At 39.8% G+C, this 19,813-nt stretch overlaps 1 protein-coding gene across 2 annotated transcripts in view; it reads right to left on the minus strand.

Annotated features, from left to right (window-relative positions):
* The window catches only part of kiaa0513 (KIAA0513), a 71,063-nt gene that overhangs the window by 24,302 nt on the left and 26,948 nt on the right, over window positions 1-19,813 (minus strand). For both annotated transcript variants that reach the window (XM_012960481.3, NM_001102984.1), the window contains 1 exon segment: window positions 446-909. In XM_012960481.3, coding sequence (XP_012815935.1) covers window positions 446-795 — 350 coding nt within the window. In that variant the 5' untranslated portion in view covers window positions 796-909.

A 19,813-nucleotide genomic window follows, 5' to 3' on the forward strand; every position in this document is an offset into this window, starting at 1 on the left:
CATCAATGGATAATACTAGAGAACTGCCATCATGTGAATGAAAATCTATCCCTTTGGCTACAGTGATGCCAGTATCCGGTCTTCCAGTAATAGCTGCAGAGCACCATGCTTTTGCTTATTATATCTTACATAGTGACCTATTTAAGAAATTTTTCAAATGCAACATACTATCGGTAAAGATTGTACTCTTACATACCTCCCAAAAGGTCCTACTCTTTGTAGAGCTTTGTTCAGGTGTAACTTGATGTGATCGGGACAAAATAAGAACATGGTCAAAAAGGTCCCTAATTTGATTAAAATGCTGGGAGTTAGATATTTTAGAAAATGATAAAAGATTTCACTAGTCTATTACTAGAAAGTAGTGTGCAATGTTTCTGTTAAACTTTTATTTTTTTAACTTTAAACACCACCCTCACTCCCATAACACTGCCTCTCCCCAGCTTACCCTCCTTCAAAGATTTTTTCAACATATTTCCTCACAAATTCTCGCTGTTCAGACATTAGCTCATCTCGGGCAGACTCTGTACTTTGATTTGATGAAAAGGATTCAGAAGAAGATCTTTGTGAATGGTTCCAACAATGGCGGCTAGGAGATCCCATCATGTCGTTCTCACTGTCTGCAGATTCTGTGGCATCACTCTCTTCTTCCTCATCTCTGTCCCCTCTCTCTGCATTGTCTCCATGCAACTCTAGGAGACCATCTGAGTCCAACTGGATAGGACAGGCTGGTACCACAATCACGGGATCTGAATCAAGGTCTATTAAATTTCCAACAGGAACATGGGGAGATTCCATAGCTTATTCTTCTGTTGCTGGCAGTTTGCAAATGAAGACTCAAACCTGCAGATTTCTTTCACACTGACTTCATTTTAATTTGTTTCAAATTTCATCTCAAACAGATATGGGCAACTAAAAGAAAGAATATTTAAAGTTACTGAATGGACTTGGAGACTATTTTTTTTAAAAGCAAGGGAAGCAATAATATGAGTGATAAGTGAATAAAGGGATAATTAATGTGTTGGTACCATACAAATAAATCATTCAATCAGGGACAGTCAACTCCCAGTAATCTTAGTGGTGCTATCTTATAAAGCGTTAATGTCCTGAAGCAACAATTTACCTTTATGGTTTCAAAAAATACACAATTCCCTTTTTATTATCTGGTTATGAAATTAAAAAAGACACAAAATTGTACTCCTTATCCTCACAGCAAGACTCCATGATTTAAGAGATTTTGCATTTTCTTGCCCTGACCTCATGATATGGAGAGGTTATGGAGAATAAGACAATCTGTGGAACTGCAGATAAAAAGAGGAAAGCACGATTGTAAATAATTTAAAACATTCTCTTCAAATCAGAGGAACGTTCACTGTGGATGAATGTGAAGGTCACTCTTGTGCATCACTAACCTTTACCTTGATTAATAAAATTAATTAAAGAAGATAACACACCCTGTAATGCCAATAAACATGCAGTGAGGCATAGATCAACATGGAAACCAGAACAGTAAAGTTGATGGTGCTGGCATTATGGTACTTTATATGCAGTGTCATAGATTTTATTATGCATGGCACACTTAAAGGGTTAAATTAAATTAGTTTGCTTGATACAGTTGCTGATCCTGCTGATGAGCAGCAATATTCAATGAGGGACAAAATGCCAGAAATGAGACATCAATGACTGTATACTGGACACATCTAAAAACCATAATAATCTGAACTGACAAAATGGACACACACGTTTTTCTACAATGATGCTATTGAGTGAACATCTGACACATTCAAAGTCAAAGTACTAAAAATAACATGTAGGTCTATCAAGCAATTCCACCAAATTATTCAGTTGTTGGACTGACTGTAGCTTGTAATATAATCAAAAAACTTTTCCTGTCTTAACCAGTTTACTTTGAAAAGCAACAGTTATGCTGTATCAAACAACTTTCTAATCTTGTTTTTTTCTCTTTTTATTACACATCAACTTATGTGGATGCTCCCAGACTCTTACATTTTGTAAAAAATACAGTTTTTCACAAACACACTGATATGAATAATTCTGACAATACACATATGATTAATAAAGTTGAAATGTGTTTTTTCTTTTTATCTTTTTTATTCAAGAGGGAAACTGCAAGTTCAATCAGCAAATTATTTTCACAGATGTTAGAGACAGCACACTAAAAAAGGGAAATACAATCACCTCTATTATATATTTTTCAAGAGTTAATTAAAGGAGAAGGAAAGGTAAAAACTAAGGGGCACATTTATTAAAGTACGACAGGTACGAAATACAAAAAAATCGTATTTGGTCGTACTGTACGTATTTTCTGCGACATTTTCGTAACTTTGCAACAAAATTTGTGTGACAAAATCGTATTTGATGCGCCGAGTACAAAAGTTTCGGATTCATTCAAGCTTCGGTATTGTGACTTTCCTTGGGCCAGGTTGGAGCTGCAGAGTGCAATTGAGTCCCATGGGAGGATTCCAAAATCCTGCACAGAAGGATCAAAGTCGGAAAGGTTTTCCCGCTGTTTACAGTCGTTTGGATACGAAAACGTAGAAGTTTTTGTAAGTACGAATACAGGATGTTCCTACAATATTCCCCAGTATTTTAATTGTTTGTCGAGAGGTGTTATTTATTTGGCCACATGTGATTGTGGAGCCCAGTATGTGGGCAAGACTATACGGGGAGCAGGCACTAGGTGCCTTGAACATATATCTGCTATTGGGAGAAATGACCTTGGGTCAGCCATAGCCAAACATGCAATAGAGGTGCATAGCAAGAAGTGCAATATTACTTTTCAAATTATAGATAAGCCTAAATGGAACATCAGAAAGGGAGAATTAGATAAAAAACTTTTAGAGAGAGAAGTGTACTGGATTTATCACTTGAAAACGATAGAATGTTATAGTGGCCTGAACAGGGAATGGGAAGTTTCCTGCTACTGTTAGCTTACCAGGAACGTACATTATGGTTTTGTATGAAACATATATCTAAATAATGACTGTATTATCATTTTATTAGTTACTATCTAAGGCAGACTGGGATTTCCGGTTTGAAGTGCGATGGGATTCTGTTTTTGTATCCCTAGGGATCTATAGTATATGCTCTTAAAAGTTTCATGGTCACTGTATTGAACTACCTAAATTCTTTGATATGGGCTTATCATATGCGGTTAGTGGGGTCTAACTCTCTTAAACTTTTTCATAATACCTTTAGAGATCTGTTGTCCACATGCGAGTCACGAGGGCTATTACATCTTGAGCCTAATTGTTATTGGTAATTGGAGATCTTAAGTTATACCATTTCCGTGAGTGAAAACAGTGTGGACTAAATTTATCTGTTAGTAATATCATCTTAAATAATATTTACAATCTTCAGGTCTTTAAATCACGGGTAATTGTGGGTTATATGCACTTTTCTATTTCTATTTCTATATATATATATGTATTTTTTATCTCTTCACATGTATATATATATTTTTTATCTCCTTTTATTGCTTGTGTGTGATACCTTAGCACTACATGTTATACATGGTTGTTTATTGGGATAAATACTAATGATATCCTTAATATACTGGGAACAATTAAAGTGCCTGTGATGTTCTACCTGGCACTTATAGGGTTAAAGATCTGGTGGGTGTGTTTAACCTAAGGATATGCTTATGGTATACATAGGGTTAAAGAGGTGTAGGGTGTGCACTACTGAAGGGTATTTAAGGAACAGGGGGGTGTGAGACTCCGGTTATAGCTTCTGATGAAGTGGCTTTGGGCCACGAAACGCGTCAAGCTGGGGAGTCTCAGTTCTGCAATTTTGTAAAATGTTTTTAATGGAAGCGTTAAATAAAGGATAATTTTATTTTTACAATCACAGTAGTCCTGGCGTGCTCCATCCTACCATATCCATTTTCCTGATGTGAATGATGCCTCGCACAAAAAGAGCTCTCAGAAGACCTACGATTAAGAATTGTTGACTTGCATAGAGCTGGAAAGGGTTATAAAAGTATCTCCAAAAGCCTTGCTGTTTATCAGTCCACGGTAAGACAAACTGTCTATAAATGGAGAAAGTTCAGCACTGCTGCTACTCTCCCTAGGTGTGGTCGTCCTGTAAAGATGACTGCAAGAGCACAGCGCAGAATGCTCAATGAGGTGAAGAAGAATCCTAGAGTGTCAGCTATAGACTTACAAAAGTGTCTGGCATCTCCTAACATCCCTGTTAGTGAATCTACGATATGTCATGGGAGGATACCACAGAGAAAGCCACTGCTGTAAAAAAAAAAAAAAAAAAACATTGCTGCACGTTTAAAGTTTGCAAAAGAGCACCTGGATGTTCCACAGCCGTACAGGCAACATATTCTGTGGACTGATGAAACCAAAGTTGAGTTGTTTGGAAGAAACATACAACACTATGGGGCACATTTACTAACCCACGAATGGGCCGAATGCGTCCGATTGCGTTTTTTTCATAATGATCGGTAATTTTGCGATTTTTTTCGGCGTCTTTACGATTTTTGCGTAAAAACGCGAGTTTTTCGGCGTCTTTACGATTTTTGCGTAAAAACGCGAGTTTTTTGTAGCCATTACGAAAGTTGCGCAAAGTCGCGATTTTTTCGTAGCGTTAAAACTTGCGCGAAACGTCGCGCCTTTTAAGTTTTAACGCTACGAAAAAGGCGCGACTTTGCGCGCAAGTGTTAACGCTACGAAAAAATCGCGTTTTTACGCAAAAACCGTAAAGACGCCGACAAAATCGCAAAAAATACGAAAAAGTCGCAAAATGTTCGTTTCCAATCGGAATTTTTCCAATTCGGATTCGAAATCGTGTCTTAGTAAATCAGCCCCTAAGTGTGGAGAAAAAGAGGCACAGCACACCAACATCAAAACCTCATCCCAACTGTGAAGTATGGTGGTGGGGGCATCATGGTTTGGGGCTGCTTTGCTGCATCAGTGCCTGGACGGATTGCTATCATCGAAGGAAAAATGAATTCCCAAGTTTATCAAGACATTTTGCAGGAGAACTTAAGGCCATCTGTGCACCAGCTGAAGCTCAGCAGAAGATGGGTGTTGCAACAGGACAACGACCCAAAGCATAGAAGTAAATCAACAACAGAATGGCTTAAACAGAAGAAAATACAGCTTCTGGAATGGCCCAGTCAGAGTCCTGACCTCAAGTTATTCCTGCCAAAGGAGGTTCAACCAGTTATTAAATCCAAGGGTTCACATACTTTTTCCACCTGCACTGTGAATGTTTACATGGTGTGTTCAATAAAAACATGGAAACATTTACTTATTTGTGTGGTATTAGTTTAAGCAGACTGTGATTGTCTAATGTTGTGACTTAGATGAAAATCAGATCACATTTTATGACCAATTTGTGCAGAAATCCAAATAATTCCAAAGGGTTCACATACTTTTTCTTGCAACTGTATATAAATAAAGATATACATTCGTACAGCAGAAGTCCGTTAGCATTAGAAGCTGACAGGCTAAGAAGGGACAGTCAGGTTGGCAAAACAGTCAGGTTGATGTGCTTTAAGTAACATTTACTTACAAAAGTAGACATATCAGTAAAAAATGATCACCATGACCTATAGGTAACTTTTAAAGTACATTAAACATTAAAGCATCTTGACAAAGGTTGTAGACCAGAACCAAAATGTTGATGGAAGATGGAATTATCTTTTGAATAAATACAAGGAAAAAAATTATTGGAGTGCACATTACTTTCACTGGTATATCTCTATAAATAAAATTTTCACGTTGGGGGGGTGGTGTTTAAATTGTTTTTAGCAAATCTGCTCCTTCGATTTGCAAATGCAAAAACATATGACATTTAAATGCAAAATATCAAGTATAACCTAGACACATTAGCATTTAGGAGTTCATTCAACAAAATTTATAAATGGTTAATTATAAATAATAAAATTATATAAGAGCCTTGAATTTCCTTTCAGCCTGTGACATTTTGTTAATGCCTGTATGTATACACTGGCATCACTTACTTTCTGGACCGCGTTGTTATAAAGACACGATTGAAGAGTATTTCCAGTCTCCTGCCCCAACCCTCCACCCACGCAGACAGATTAAATCAGTGGCACGGTCTGTACGTCAGAGCTCTTACTGTCTGCCAGATTTTTCATTATGAGATGGGATGAGATACAGCACACAAAGCTGGGTTTATTAGAGAACATGCTGACAAATGTAAAGGTTCCTATTGCTGCAAATGACTGCAGATATTTATTGCAAGAAAATAGCCTATAACTGCTGCATGTTCTACTTCCTATAGCTAGTCACAGACGCTTGACAACTATCTGGGCATCTGGTATAAAATAACAAATCTGCATTGCCAACTTACACAGAGACAGAGCAGTCGCATATGAACCAAGAGAAACATTAATTTTTCATTAGTGTTTCATTTCATTTCAAAGAACCAGTGATATAAGTAGGGGTTAACAGTGTCATCATTTAGACCACTAAAATAAAGTTTATATATATATATATATATTTTTTTTTTTTTTTTTTTTGCTTGACGAAAATATTTGCATTGTTTTGATTCTAGGTAATATACTAGTAATTAAAGCAATTCTCTTTCACTCTAGACATTTGTTTTTCCTGGGATGGTTAAATTGTAAATTGTCTCCGCAGAAACTAGTTCTAGTAGTAGATTAATTTGCTCATTATGAACTTTTCCATCAAACCCCCCAGACGTGGCGGCGCGATTTCGCGCAAATCTTTTTCGGCGATTTCCCGAAATCGCCCCGCCGCGTCTGCCATCCCGCCGGCGACTTACATGTTCGCCGGTGGGATGGCAGGGGGAAGGCAACTCGGGGAGATTAGTCGCCCGTGAGCAGGGAGTTTTGCCGCGGGCGACTAATCTCCCCGTGTACCAGAGCCCTTACTAAACTGCCTTCAGGGTGGGCAGCCCCACTGTCTAGTAACCTATGAAATAAACAAAATGTTTTTGCACCTGTTGTCCGCATAAAAAAACTGGAGCAAAACTGGGGAATAAAATTGTTAACTATTGCTCAGTGAGTGCTTATTGTATACTACATTAATCTGGAAATATCTAAATACTAGTGAAAATCCAGTCACACAGAAGGAGAGAGCATAGTTACTAGGTTAATCCTTTGTGTGTCAGGCGCACAAAGCTGTCTCTTTATATTTCTGTCACAAGTGGAAGAGAGCCTTGCAGATAGCGGAAGGAGAACATGATTTGATGGTTCAGTTCCTTTAGCCTTGGTTGACATTCTAATTTTCTACTTGCCACTAAAATGCAACTGGAGAAACCCGCTATACAATGGGACAAGGTTGACAGCTATGAAGAGAGTTTCAGTACCGAAATTTTGTTAGATGTGTAGCTGACAGCTATCGCTTCATCACGTAAATTAGCGAATATTTTTCACTTTATTATACAGGTATGTGATCCCTTATCTGGAAACCTATTATCCAGAAAGTTCCTAATTACGGAAAGGCTATCTCCCATAGACTCCATTATAAGCACATTATTATAATTTGTATTAATGATATCCTTTTTCTCTGTAATAATAAGACAGTACCTTGTACTTGATCCCAACTAAGATATAATTAATCCTTACTGGAGTCACAACAATCTTATTGGGGTTATTCAAAATTTAAATGATTTTTAACAAAGTTATGGAGATCCAAATTACAGAAAGATCCCTTACCTGGAAAACCCCAGGTCTCGAGTATTCTGGATAACAGGTCCCATTCCTGTACTATGTAACAATGCACAATGGGGCATGTTTATTAAACCATGACAAATGCTTATCCAGAATGCTCAGAATTACAAGAAGACCATCTCGCACAGAGTGCATTTCAAGAAAATAATTCTAATTTTCTCTCTAATGATAAAATAGTACCTTGTACATGATCCTTACTAAGCTGCATAAAGCTATATTTGGCGGCTTAACAATCCTATTTATTGTTTAAATGCTTCCTAATTTTCAAGGTTAAGAAAAAAAAAAATATTCTCCAATGTTTTAATTAACTGGGAAAATAAAACTGAATCTTCCCATTGATTTCTATAGAAACTTGCCAGCTCTTAATAAAGTTTTCTCTAGTGAATTTTCATGTTGTTTTTCCTTTACGAAATCCTGACTATTCAAGTTTTGAGAAAATACATGAGCAAATAATTATGTTTATTATAGTGTTTATTATAGTGTTTTTCCTTAAATCATGAAATCACTATTTTTTAAAAATACATTTGTCTTTTAGATTATGGAGATCCAAATTATTTAGAAATAAATAGAATTATTTAGAAAACTTCAGAAGCATTTTGTATAACAGATCAATAGAACAAAAGATAATTAGTTGTTTGCAACAGCTTGTATCAACTAATCCTAATGGCTCTATTCCAAACCAGAGGCTAAATCATCCACCCACATATATCACCAGGTAGAACAAAACAGCAACATCATTTCACCAGGGGATGTAATTATGCAAGAAGATTTTCCTCCCACAGATGACTTTACTTTTACTTTAAAGGGAAGAACTGACAGAGAGGAACCAACAAAAAACACAAAAAAAGAGAAACAATACATTTATGGAATGTATGCTATGATGAGTTCCCCCATCCCCCGCCCCACTCATCCCTTTCAAAAGCGGTGAAAAAATACTCTCTGAAATTAAAGAAACATTAAGTTCATAGTTCCATGTTATGGAAAGTAGTGATGTCTCACACAGAATTCTGCACAAGGGATACATAAAAAAAAAAGGTTTCAGGATCTGCTGACTAAGGGGTATATTTATTATGCTGTGTAAAAAGTGGAGTAAAACATTACCGGTGATGTTGCTCATAGAAGCATCATCAGATGCTTTTCTTTGGTTAAAATCTGATTGGTTGCCTTGGGCAACATCACCGGTAATGCTTCACTCCACTTTTTACACAGAATGATAAATATACCCCTTAGAGTAACTTATTTTTAGCTTTTAATACATAAGGCTAGATTATATAGGACTAACTGCAATTTGACAGAATCTGCCCCAAAGTGACAAAAAAAATATATCTGTCTGTCATCATTATTTTAATCATCTAAGTGCATTATACTGATCCCAGAGTTTCTGCTAAACTAAATAAAATCCATAGGCTTGTATCAGGTGGGCTAAGATAAAATAAAGCATGCATAAGCAACACAATAAACTGCACTCCAGTCTGTGCATGAATCTTTAATATTCTGAGGTCTCACTGGCCTTTAAAAGATGCTGATCCCTGCCACTGGTACAGAGACAATGTTATGGCTGATTAAATAATTGATTATATCTGTATATTTATAGTAATATTTTTTTTACATCATAAACATATACGGAGGTTTGTACCTTAATCAGAAACAAAAACTGACTAGTTTTTATTTTGATGCAATATTATATTGAAAATAAAAGGCTGTTCTGCTGTCTTACCTCTTACCAAGAACCGTTCAAATTGTTTCATTATTGGTCTCAATGAAAGTACCAGACCCTGAAACTCTCTTCATTGAAAAAAAAAAAAATAAATAAACAGAAGAGCTTCGATATATATTATATTATATATATTATATATATTATATATATATATATATATATATATATATATATATAGTGGTAGAGTGACCCAACAAATGAGAGAAAAAGGTGAGTTTTCCCTTCAAGTTCCCCATAGTGGGAGATGATAAACCGAGAAGGTTTGCTCTGTTTAAAAGGTTGTGCTGTCTGGCCCTGGAAGCTATAGGGTTCTGGATAGAACAAGCGGATCAGGCGATCCATTCCAGAAGTCCAGCTCGCCTATTGGAGCATACTTTCCACAGGAAGGCTGTCCTGTGGAAAAGGTATTTAATGGTATAAAAAGGTGTGAGACAGTGTCTCAGAGCAGGGCACAGAGCAGGAAGGATAACTCTCTGTGTTTGGACTCCCAGAGGGGCTGGGGGTGCCGCCTGCCACTGCCAGAAGCAGAGGGAGCCCAGACTTGAGAAAGCTGCCAAGAGACTGAGGATCTAAGGAGCTGAAAGGAAAGCCAGGGGGCTGAGCTAATCCCCCAGAAGTGTTGTGAGTACAGGGGTGACCCTAACATTTGTGTTTTCTTACTGGTAGTCCACAGGGGCCCCAGGTTAGTGAGGGAACTCATTTAATGTGTGAAGGTAGCGCCCGGAGGGCAGAATTTATTTTTATGATTTGTTTTGTATGCTGAAATGGGCACCCCTGTATAAATAAACTGCCTTAAAGCCAAGAAAGTGTCTGTCCTGGATCCCGCTAGTTTACAATATTATATATATATATATATATATACACAGGGTTGGAATGACAGCACACGCAGGATGTTTTTCAAGAAGAATCACAGAGGTTTAGATAAATAAATGTGAGGCTTTATTCAGTCCGACGTTTCAGTTCCTATCTGGAACTTTCATCAGGGACAGTAACATCACAGTGCAGTACAAACGTTTTTAAGCACAAAAGGGCGCCAAGCCTGTTGCTAGGCAACCATAAACAAACAAAAAAAAAAAAAAAAAAAAAAACAAAACTTTTTTTATTTTTTTTACAAAACAAAATGAAAACAACAAAAGACAGTGGAAAACCATTGCCAAAATTGCATATAGGTGTAGACATATAAGGATAATAAGTCCAGAGCTATTGGGTACAAGAAAAGAAGACCTCAGGGAGTGACAACATCAGGCCATTTTGTCTCTTTTAAAAGTTGCAAGAGCATGAAAAGCCCCACCCCCTCTTGCCTCCACTAGTGCTGGGAAGGAGCCACCTGTACAAAAAACCAACCCCACGGTACGGAACCTTGAGCACACTCGCAAACTAGTACCGTCGCCGTTGCTAGGCAACCAACCCCTGGTCGTGAGCGGGCATCGAAAGGCACATGCAAAATTGGCCAAACTTATGCACCCAAAAGGGCAGGGCCATATTACATATTAGGGACAAGCAAATAGACAGCAGACACTTAGGTCACCGCATAGGTGAACCTGGTATCGCTGTGATTGTCCACAAACATAAGGGAGCGCGCCGGACTCGGGGTACCGCCAGGGCTGCGCATTGTGCCTATGAATAGTGCCCATGAGACACAGAGTACCTTCTGTATAGCTCACATAAGGGGATAGCAACAGCAGTCACTGGGTGCCAAAAGCCCTCCGCAGGGCATATACTCGTACCTGGGGAAGGGGGGAACCAACGCCTACAGGCCCCCCAATGTACAGCGCACCAACACCAAACACGGGGAGTAGGTGTACCCCACGCGGGGCAATATACATTGGTTCAGGGAAGGGGCATGGGTACGCCTGCTACCCACATATAGCACCATTATAGGGAGAGTCGCCATAACCACAGTTACCACAAGAGGTCATATGCATACCGAACGTAGTACCCTAGCCCAACAGGAGAGGTTGCAACTATGTTGCTAAGGAAGTGGTGCATAGTTACAGAACCATGTACCTGGTGGAAATGTTACCAAAAAACAAATGGTGAAAAACATAGGTAAGAAGAAGTGTATTGCAGAACTATATTAACGGACACGTTTCAGAGTCCATTCTGAGGAAAGGAACAATACAAAATATTAGATAAAACAACCTAAGGGCAAGATTTCATTGAGACCACGTGGAGCGACACAGTCCAGTTTGTATATCCAGCGAGATTCCCTTCTGAGTAAGGCCAAGTCCCGGTTGCCCCCTCTTGTTAGGGGAGGTTGGTGATCGATGGCCATACATTTAAATGTGGGCAAGGGGTGTCGCATGTTAACAAAGTGTCTAGCGACCGGCTGGATGGACTCACCCTCTTTCAACGCTCTGCTAATAGCAGAGCGGTGGTTCCCAATGCGTTCTCTCAAAGTAGTCACCGTTTTACCCACGTAGTATAAACCACACGGGCAGGTGATAATATATACTACAAAGGTGGAGAGACAGCCAAGTCTATGGAGGATTTTGTACCTTTTGCCCGTATGTGGGTGTGGAAAGTCCGGGCCACATAGTAGGCACCTGCAAGTGACGCAGTCCGGGCACTTATAGCACCCGAGTTTCTTATATGAAGAAAGCCAGTCTTTCTGTTTACCATCATAGTTTTTAAAGTCAGTTGTGACTAGCAGGTCTCTTAGGCTGTTACCTCTTTTGTAGCCAATAACAGGCTTGCTGACATGATAGAGAGATAGTGATTCATCCTGATTGACCATAGGCCAATTTTTGGTGATGCTTTCTGAGAGAGCACGGGAAGTGGATGAGAAGGTGGTTGTGAAAATTAGTGGTGCTGGTTGTGCGTCCCGTGTGCAGTCTTTGTTAAGCAAAGTGTCTTGGGTATGGGTGAGAGCCCTTTGAAGTTGTGTGAGTAGTAGTTGTTCCTTATAGCCACGTTCCAGAAATCTGTCAAACATGTCTTGGAGTTGTATTCTGGCTGTGTCAGGTGAACTGTTGTTCCTGATGACCCTAAGGAATTGGGAATACGGGATGCCCTTGATTGTAGCAGGAGGGTGGTAGCTAGAGGCGTGCAGGATGGAGTTCCGATCTGTTGGTTTGCGGAAGAGTCTGGTCCCCACTCCACCATCTGTTTTAAAAATATTGAGATCTAAGAAGTCAATATTGTCTCTGTGGTGATTAAGAGTCAGTTTGATGGGACAATCGAGATTGTTGAGATATTGGTGGAAGGAGAGCAGAGATTCCTCACCTTCAGTCCAGATTAGGAACAGGTCATCGATGTACCGAAAATATACAGAGATGGACTTATGGAGTAATGGGAGTAGATGTGTTGATTCGAAGTCAGCCATGTAAAGGTTAGCGTAGGATGGTGCCAGGGCACTGCCCATGGCGGTGCCCGACAATTGCAGGAAAAAATCTTTCTCAAAACGAAAAAAATTCCTAGTCAATGTGAGTTCTAATAAATGCAGAAGGAACTCAGTGGGTACATTCTTGCCCTCACTAGTGGCCAATGCCCTCCTTACTGAGGAAATACCCTGGTCGTGTGGGATCACCGTGTACAGACTAGTAACATCCATGGTAACCAAAATATGACTGTCCGAGATGTCGCCCAATTCTTTTAGCTTTCTAATAACATGTGTGGAGTCCTGAGTATACGAAGTCATGGTTTTAACCAGAGGTTGGAGGAATGAGTCAATATATGTTGAGATTGGCTGGTAGAGAGAGCCAACCGCAGAGATGATCGGTCTGCCAGGTGGTGCTGATAAGGATTTATGAATTTTTGGTAATGTATATATGATGGGTGTACGGGGGAATTCAGTAAGTAAAAAGTTGTATGTGTCCTGGGTAATCCAGCCAGCGTTCAGAGCCTGGAAAAGGTAATGGTCCAGCTCATTTTTAAATTTAATAGTAGGATCACCATTTAGTGCCCTGTACGTGTTCAGGTCAGAGAGTTGTCTCCGTATCTCTTCCCTGTAGTATGCATAGTCTAGTAGTACTATGGACCCACCCTTATCAGCTGGCCTGATGACCAGGTTCCGGTCATTCTGGAGAGAACGGATTGCTTGTCGTTCAGCAGGGGATAAGTTGGGGTGCATGCTACTGGTTTTACCCGTCTGTTTGGCTTCAAGAGAGAGTACTTTGCCAAAAGTACGCACTGTGGGTGGTGTGTTTGGGGGTTCAAACTGGCTTTTACCCTTGAATTGGGGTTGCACTGTAGGGGAGGAGTTTCTGAAATGCTCTTTAAGTTTTAATTTTCTCTGAAATTTGTATATATCAACCAGTGTGTTAAAAGTATCTGGTTGAGAGCTGGGTACAAAGGAAAGCCCTCTAGAAAGCAAGGAAATCTCACCCTCAGTCATAATATGTTGACTTAGGTTGAAGATAATATTTGATGCCAGTGATGACTCCATGATGCCATATTTCCTGCCGTGAGATCGGACAGAGGCTATTCACAACATCACTTCTAACCCAGCAAGAGATTGCACCTTTGTTTGCTAAACTTAGAATGGATGAAGGTGGTTCACAATTCACTTATACAGTTGATACCTGTCAGGATTTCACCTTTAACACAGCGGATGCGGACAGAATTCTATTTACAGAAACTCCACTGGACATCTCTGTGAGTAAATCTTCCATTGACATTTATCACGATATTTTGCATCTAAGGAAACGGGAACTTGACCTACAACTTCATGGCATTTATCTTTCCAACTATCATAGACAAAAACTGATTCCAAGGGGCTTTAGAATAAGCAATATCCCTACTATTGGTCGCAACAACCCAGTGCAACCCCAATTCAAGGGTAAAAGCCAGTTTGAACCCCCAAACACACCACCCACAGTGCGTACTTTTGGCAAAGTACTCTCTCTTGAAGCCAAACAGACGGGTAAAACCAGTAGCATGCACCCCAACTTATCCCCTGCTGAACGACAAGCAATCCGTTCTCTCCAGAATGACCGGAACCTGGTCATCAGGCCAGCTGATAAGGGTGGGTCCATAGTACTACTAGACTATGCATACTACAGGGAAGAGATACGGAGACAACTCTCTGACCTGAACACGTACAGGGCACTAAATGGTGATCCTACTATTAAATTTAAAAATGAGCTGGACCATTACCTTTTCCAGGCTCTGAACGCTGGCTGGATTACCCAGGACACATACAACTTTTTACTTACTGAATTCCCCCGTACACCCATCATATATACATTACCAAAAATTCATAAATCCTTATCAGCACCACCTGGCAGACCGATCATCTCTGCGGTTGGCTCTCTCTACCAGCCAATCTCAACATATATTGACTCATTCCTCCAACCTCTGGTTAAAACCATGACTTCGTATACTCAGGACTCCACACATGTTATTAGAAAGCTAAAAGAATTGGGCGACATCTCGGACAGTCATATTTTGGTTACCATGGATGTTACTAGTCTGTACACGGTGATCCCACACGACCAGGGTATTTCCTCAGTAAGGAGGGCATTGGCCACTAGTGAGGGCAAGAATGTACCCACTGAGTTCCTTCTGCATTTATTAGAACTCACATTGACTAGGAATTTTTTTCGTTTTGAGAAAGATTTTTTCCTGCAATTGTCGGGCACCGCCATGGGCAGTGCCCTGGCACCATCCTACGCTAACCTTTACATGGCTGACTTCGAATCAACACATCTACTCCCATTACTCCATAAGTCCATCTCTGTATATTTTCGGTACATCGATGACCTGTTCCTAATCTGGACTGAAGGTGAGGAATCTCTGCTCTCCTTCCACCAATATCTCAACAATCTCGATTGTCCCATCAAACTGACTCTTAATCACCACAGAGACAATATTGACTTCTTAGATCTCAATATTTTTAAAACAGATGGTGGAGTGGGGACCAGACTCTTCCGCAAACCAACAGATCGGAACTCCATCCTGCACGCCTCTAGCTACCACCCTCCTGCTACAATCAAGGGCATCCCGTATTCCCAATTCCTTAGGGTCATCAGGAACAACAGTTCACCTGACACAGCCAGAATACAACTCCAAGACATGTTTGACAGATTTCTGGAACGTGGCTATAAGGAACAACTACTACTCACACAACTTCAAAGGGCTCTCACCCATACCCAAGACACTTTGCTTAACAAAGACTGCACACGGGACGCACAACCAGCACCACTAATTTTCACAACCACCTTCTCATCCACTTCCCGTGCTCTCTCAGAAAGCATCACCAAAAATTGGCCTATGGTCAATCAGGATGAATCACTATCTCTCTATCATGTCAGCAAGCCTGTTATTGGCTACAAAAGAGGTAACAGCCTAAGAGACCTGCTAGTCACAACTGACTTTAAAAACTATGATGGTAAACAGAAAGACTGGCTTTCTTCATATAAGAAACTCGGGTGCTATAAGTGCCCGGACTGCGTCACTTGCAGGTGCCTACTATGTGGCCCGGACTTTCCACACCCACATACGGGCAAAAGGTACAAAATCCTCCATAGACTTGGCTGTCTCTCCACCTTTGTAGTATATATTATCACCTGCCCGTGTGGTTTATACTACGTGGGTAAAACGGTGACTACTTTGAGAGAACGCATTGGGAACCACCGCTCTGCTATTAGCAGAGCGTTGAAAGAGGGTGAGTCCATCCAGCCGGTCGCTAGACACTTTGTTAACATGCGACACCCCTTGCCCACATTTAAATGTATGGCCATCGATCACCAACCTCCCCTAACAAGAGGGGGCAACCGGGACTTGGCCTTACTCAGAAGGGAATCTCGCTGGATATACAAACTGGACTGTGTCGCTCCACGTGGTCTCAATGAAATCTTGCCCTTAGGTTGTTTTATCTAATATTTTGTATTGTTCCTTTCCTCAGAATGGACTCTGAAACGTGTCCGTTAATATAGTTCTGCAATACACTTCTTCTTACCTATGTTTTTCACCATTTGTTTTTTGGTAACATTTCCACCAGGTACATGGTTCTGTAACTATGCACCACTTCCTTAGCAACATAGTTGCAACCTCTCCTGTTGGGCTAGGGTACTACGTTCGGTATGCATATGACCTCTTGTGGTAACTGTGGTTATGGCGACTCTCCCTATAATGGTGCTATATGTGGGTAGCAGGCGTACCCATGCCCCTTCCCTGAACCAATGTATATTGCCCCGCGTGGGGTACACCTACTCCCCGTGTTTGGTGTTGGTGCGCTGTACATTGGGGGGCCTGTAGGCGTTGGTTCCCCCCTTCCCCAGGTACGAGTATATGCCCTGCGGAGGGCTTTTGGCACCCAGTGACTGCTGTTGCTATCCCCTTATGTGAGCTATACAGAAGGTACTCTGTGTCTCATGGGCACTATTCATAGGCACAATGCGCAGCCCTGGCGGTACCCCGAGTCCGGCGCGCTCCCTTATGTTTGTGGACAATCACAGCGATACCAGGTTCACCTATGCGGTGACCTAAGTGTCTGCTGTCTATTTGCTTGTCCCTAATATGTAATATGGCCCTGCCCTTTTGGGTGCATAAGTTTGGCCAATTTTGCATGTGCCTTTCGATGCCCGCTCACGACCAGGGGTTGGTTGCCTAGCAACGGCGACGGTACTAGTTTGCGAGTGTGCTCAAGGTTCCGTACCGTGGGGTTGGTTTTTTGTACAGGTGGCTCCTTCCCAGCACTAGTGGAGGCAAGAGGGGGTGGGGCTTTTCATGCTCTTGCAACTTTTAAAAGAGACAAAATGGCCTGATGTTGTCACTCCCTGAGGTCTTCTTTTCTTGTACCCAATAGCTCTGGACTTATTATCCTTATATGTCTACACCTATATGCAATTTTGGCAATGGTTTTCCACTGTCTTTTGTTGTTTTCATTTTGTTTTGTAAAAAAAATAAAAAAAGTTTTGTTTTTTTTTTTTTTTTTTTTTTTGTTTGTTTATGGTTGCCTAGCAACAGGCTTGGCGCCCTTTTGTGCTTAAAAACGTTTGTACTGCACTGTGATGTTACTGTCCCTGATGAAAGTTCCAGATAGGAACTGAAACGTCGGACTGAATAAAGCCTCACATTTATTTATCTAAACCTCTGTGATTCTTCTTGAAAAACATCCTGCGTGTGCTGTCATTCCAACCCTGTGTATCTACGCTTTCAGCACTGGCACCCAGGTATTATCTTGCTCTTATGGTGTGCAGCTTTCCAGCAACTCGTTTCTATATATATATATATATATATATATATATATATATATATATAATATGAATATAAATATATTCATCCTGCTGTCTTATAATGTAACCATATTATCTGTTGCCTGGAGAAACCAATATTTTAGAAAGAACCCCCCATATGTAATAAACGGCATTACGTTTGCTCAAAAGCAGTAACCAATAGTAACCAATAAGGTGTTTCCGTTACAGTAAATGCTACCTGCAGATTGGTTGCGACAGGTTACTGCTCCTGGGCAAACTTAGTGCCTTTTATTACTTTCATTTTAACTATAAAGAGCTGCTGCTGTTGGATGGACATTAGTTGGACATCAAAAAGTTATGGCAATAATGAGACTCTTATTTAGTCGCTTAAAACTGGGGGGAAAAACTCAAGAAATGATTAAAAAAAATAAAAACAAATAAATTAAAAAAAAAAAAAAAAGAAAATACCAAACAGAACACATACCTTAAAGGGGAACCTATATTTTAGTACACTGAAAATTTTGAAATACATTTTTACAAAGCTCTGAAATTAGATAAAAGTATAATACATTTAACCGTTTTATTTTTTACAACAGTTCACCTTTACTATTCTCTGCCATAGCCACTACATTTGGTTTTGCTATTATAAATCATTCCACAAGGAAATTGTAATCATGTAGTTATTCTCTATGTCTTACAATCATAATACTCCATAAATATGTAAAAAATCTAGGACATAACAGAAGTTGTTGATAAATAGGCACAGAGATAAGCCTGATCTTAGGGCGACAACACACAAGATTAGTCGCTGCACAATTAATCTCCTCTAGCTGTGGCGACTAATAACTTCTGAATGCTTTCCTACTGGCAAAAATGTATATCGAATGTAGGAAAACATTTCGGCTTTCCAAAGTTGCCTAAAGTTTCCTTGCAAGGCAACTTTGGAAAACCGAAGCAAGTCATATGTTTTCCTACTAGCAATTTACATTATCACCAGCAGTAAAGCATTCAAGGAGGTTGCAGGGCGACTAATCTTGTGTGTCATCAGTCTTACTTTTTACTTTAGAAATTACTTCTGATATGTTTGTTCATAAGCTTTGGGACATAAGTGTTGCAGTTGGAAAAGACTCTATATTTATATATAAATTGTAAATTTTGTTTCCATCTGCATACAGGCCAATAATGATGCGAGTCACTGACAGATCTCATCTAGACTGACTGACTCCAGGATGAGTTAGCAATGTGTAATGCCTTACTGGCAGAAAGCAAGACTGAGTAGTCTGTAAAAAGGCAAAAATAAGTTAGGTTGAAGAAGCACTCTAATAAAACATTTATAGATTAAAAACTATAATAAAATGAGCATACTGCCCAATAGTCCTCCTATTGTTTAGTAAAAACGCCACACTTTTGGCTCACCTAATCAAATATTTACTCAGTCACACTTACTTCACATTTTCTAGAACAGGCAGCCATCTCTAAAGAGGTATTCTCCCTTCCTTTCCCTCCTTGCTTCATACTGTACATGTGTTTCATTCCCTCCCCCCCCTCCCCTCTGGCAGATCCGCTTCTGATTGGCTGGTGGGCATGTGTAGCTCAGAACAGAAGACAGGATCAAGTTACACACATGCTCAGAGAATAGGAAGGCTGCCGCTGGCAGCCTACAGGAAGGGAAGAGAGATTTCAATGATGTCACTGGACTCTTCACAGTGCTGTAGGCTGCTAGCTCTATATCTCAGAGAAGCAAGCAGGGATCTGGGAATTTAGAAATGCAGTAAGTACTTAAAAAGAATGCCTTTAGACTTTTAATTTATATTAACCTTTCATTGTCCTTTAAAGCTTGTTTACATCAATGATAATTCCTATTTAAGGGATATAAAGAAGGAATAGCTGCAGAACAAGATGTTTGGTACTAGAGCCCATAATGACACTGACACCAAAGGACTCATTTACCAAACAACTGCAAAATGGAAAAAAACATTTTTTTAGATGTGTGGTGAAACATTTTCAAGATTACTAAGCAAGTTCTGTTGCTTCCCACTACAGCTAATGGGATCTCTTTTCCAAAAACCTGATGATATCTAGATTGCTCCTTAATTTGAAAATGCAGTCTCCCATGGATATCATTTTAAACAAATAATTAATTTTTTAAAGTACGTTTTCTCTGTAAAAATACAACAGTAACTAGTACTTAATCATAACAAACTAGCATAAGTCCATTTTGGAAAAACAATCCTGTTGGTCTTTTTTTAAAGTTTAAATGTC

The sequence above is a fragment of the Xenopus tropicalis genome, chromosome 4 (genome assembly GCF_000004195.4).
Source record: "Xenopus tropicalis strain Nigerian chromosome 4, UCB_Xtro_10.0, whole genome shotgun sequence".
Taxonomy (NCBI): domain Eukaryota; kingdom Metazoa; phylum Chordata; class Amphibia; order Anura; family Pipidae; genus Xenopus; species Xenopus tropicalis.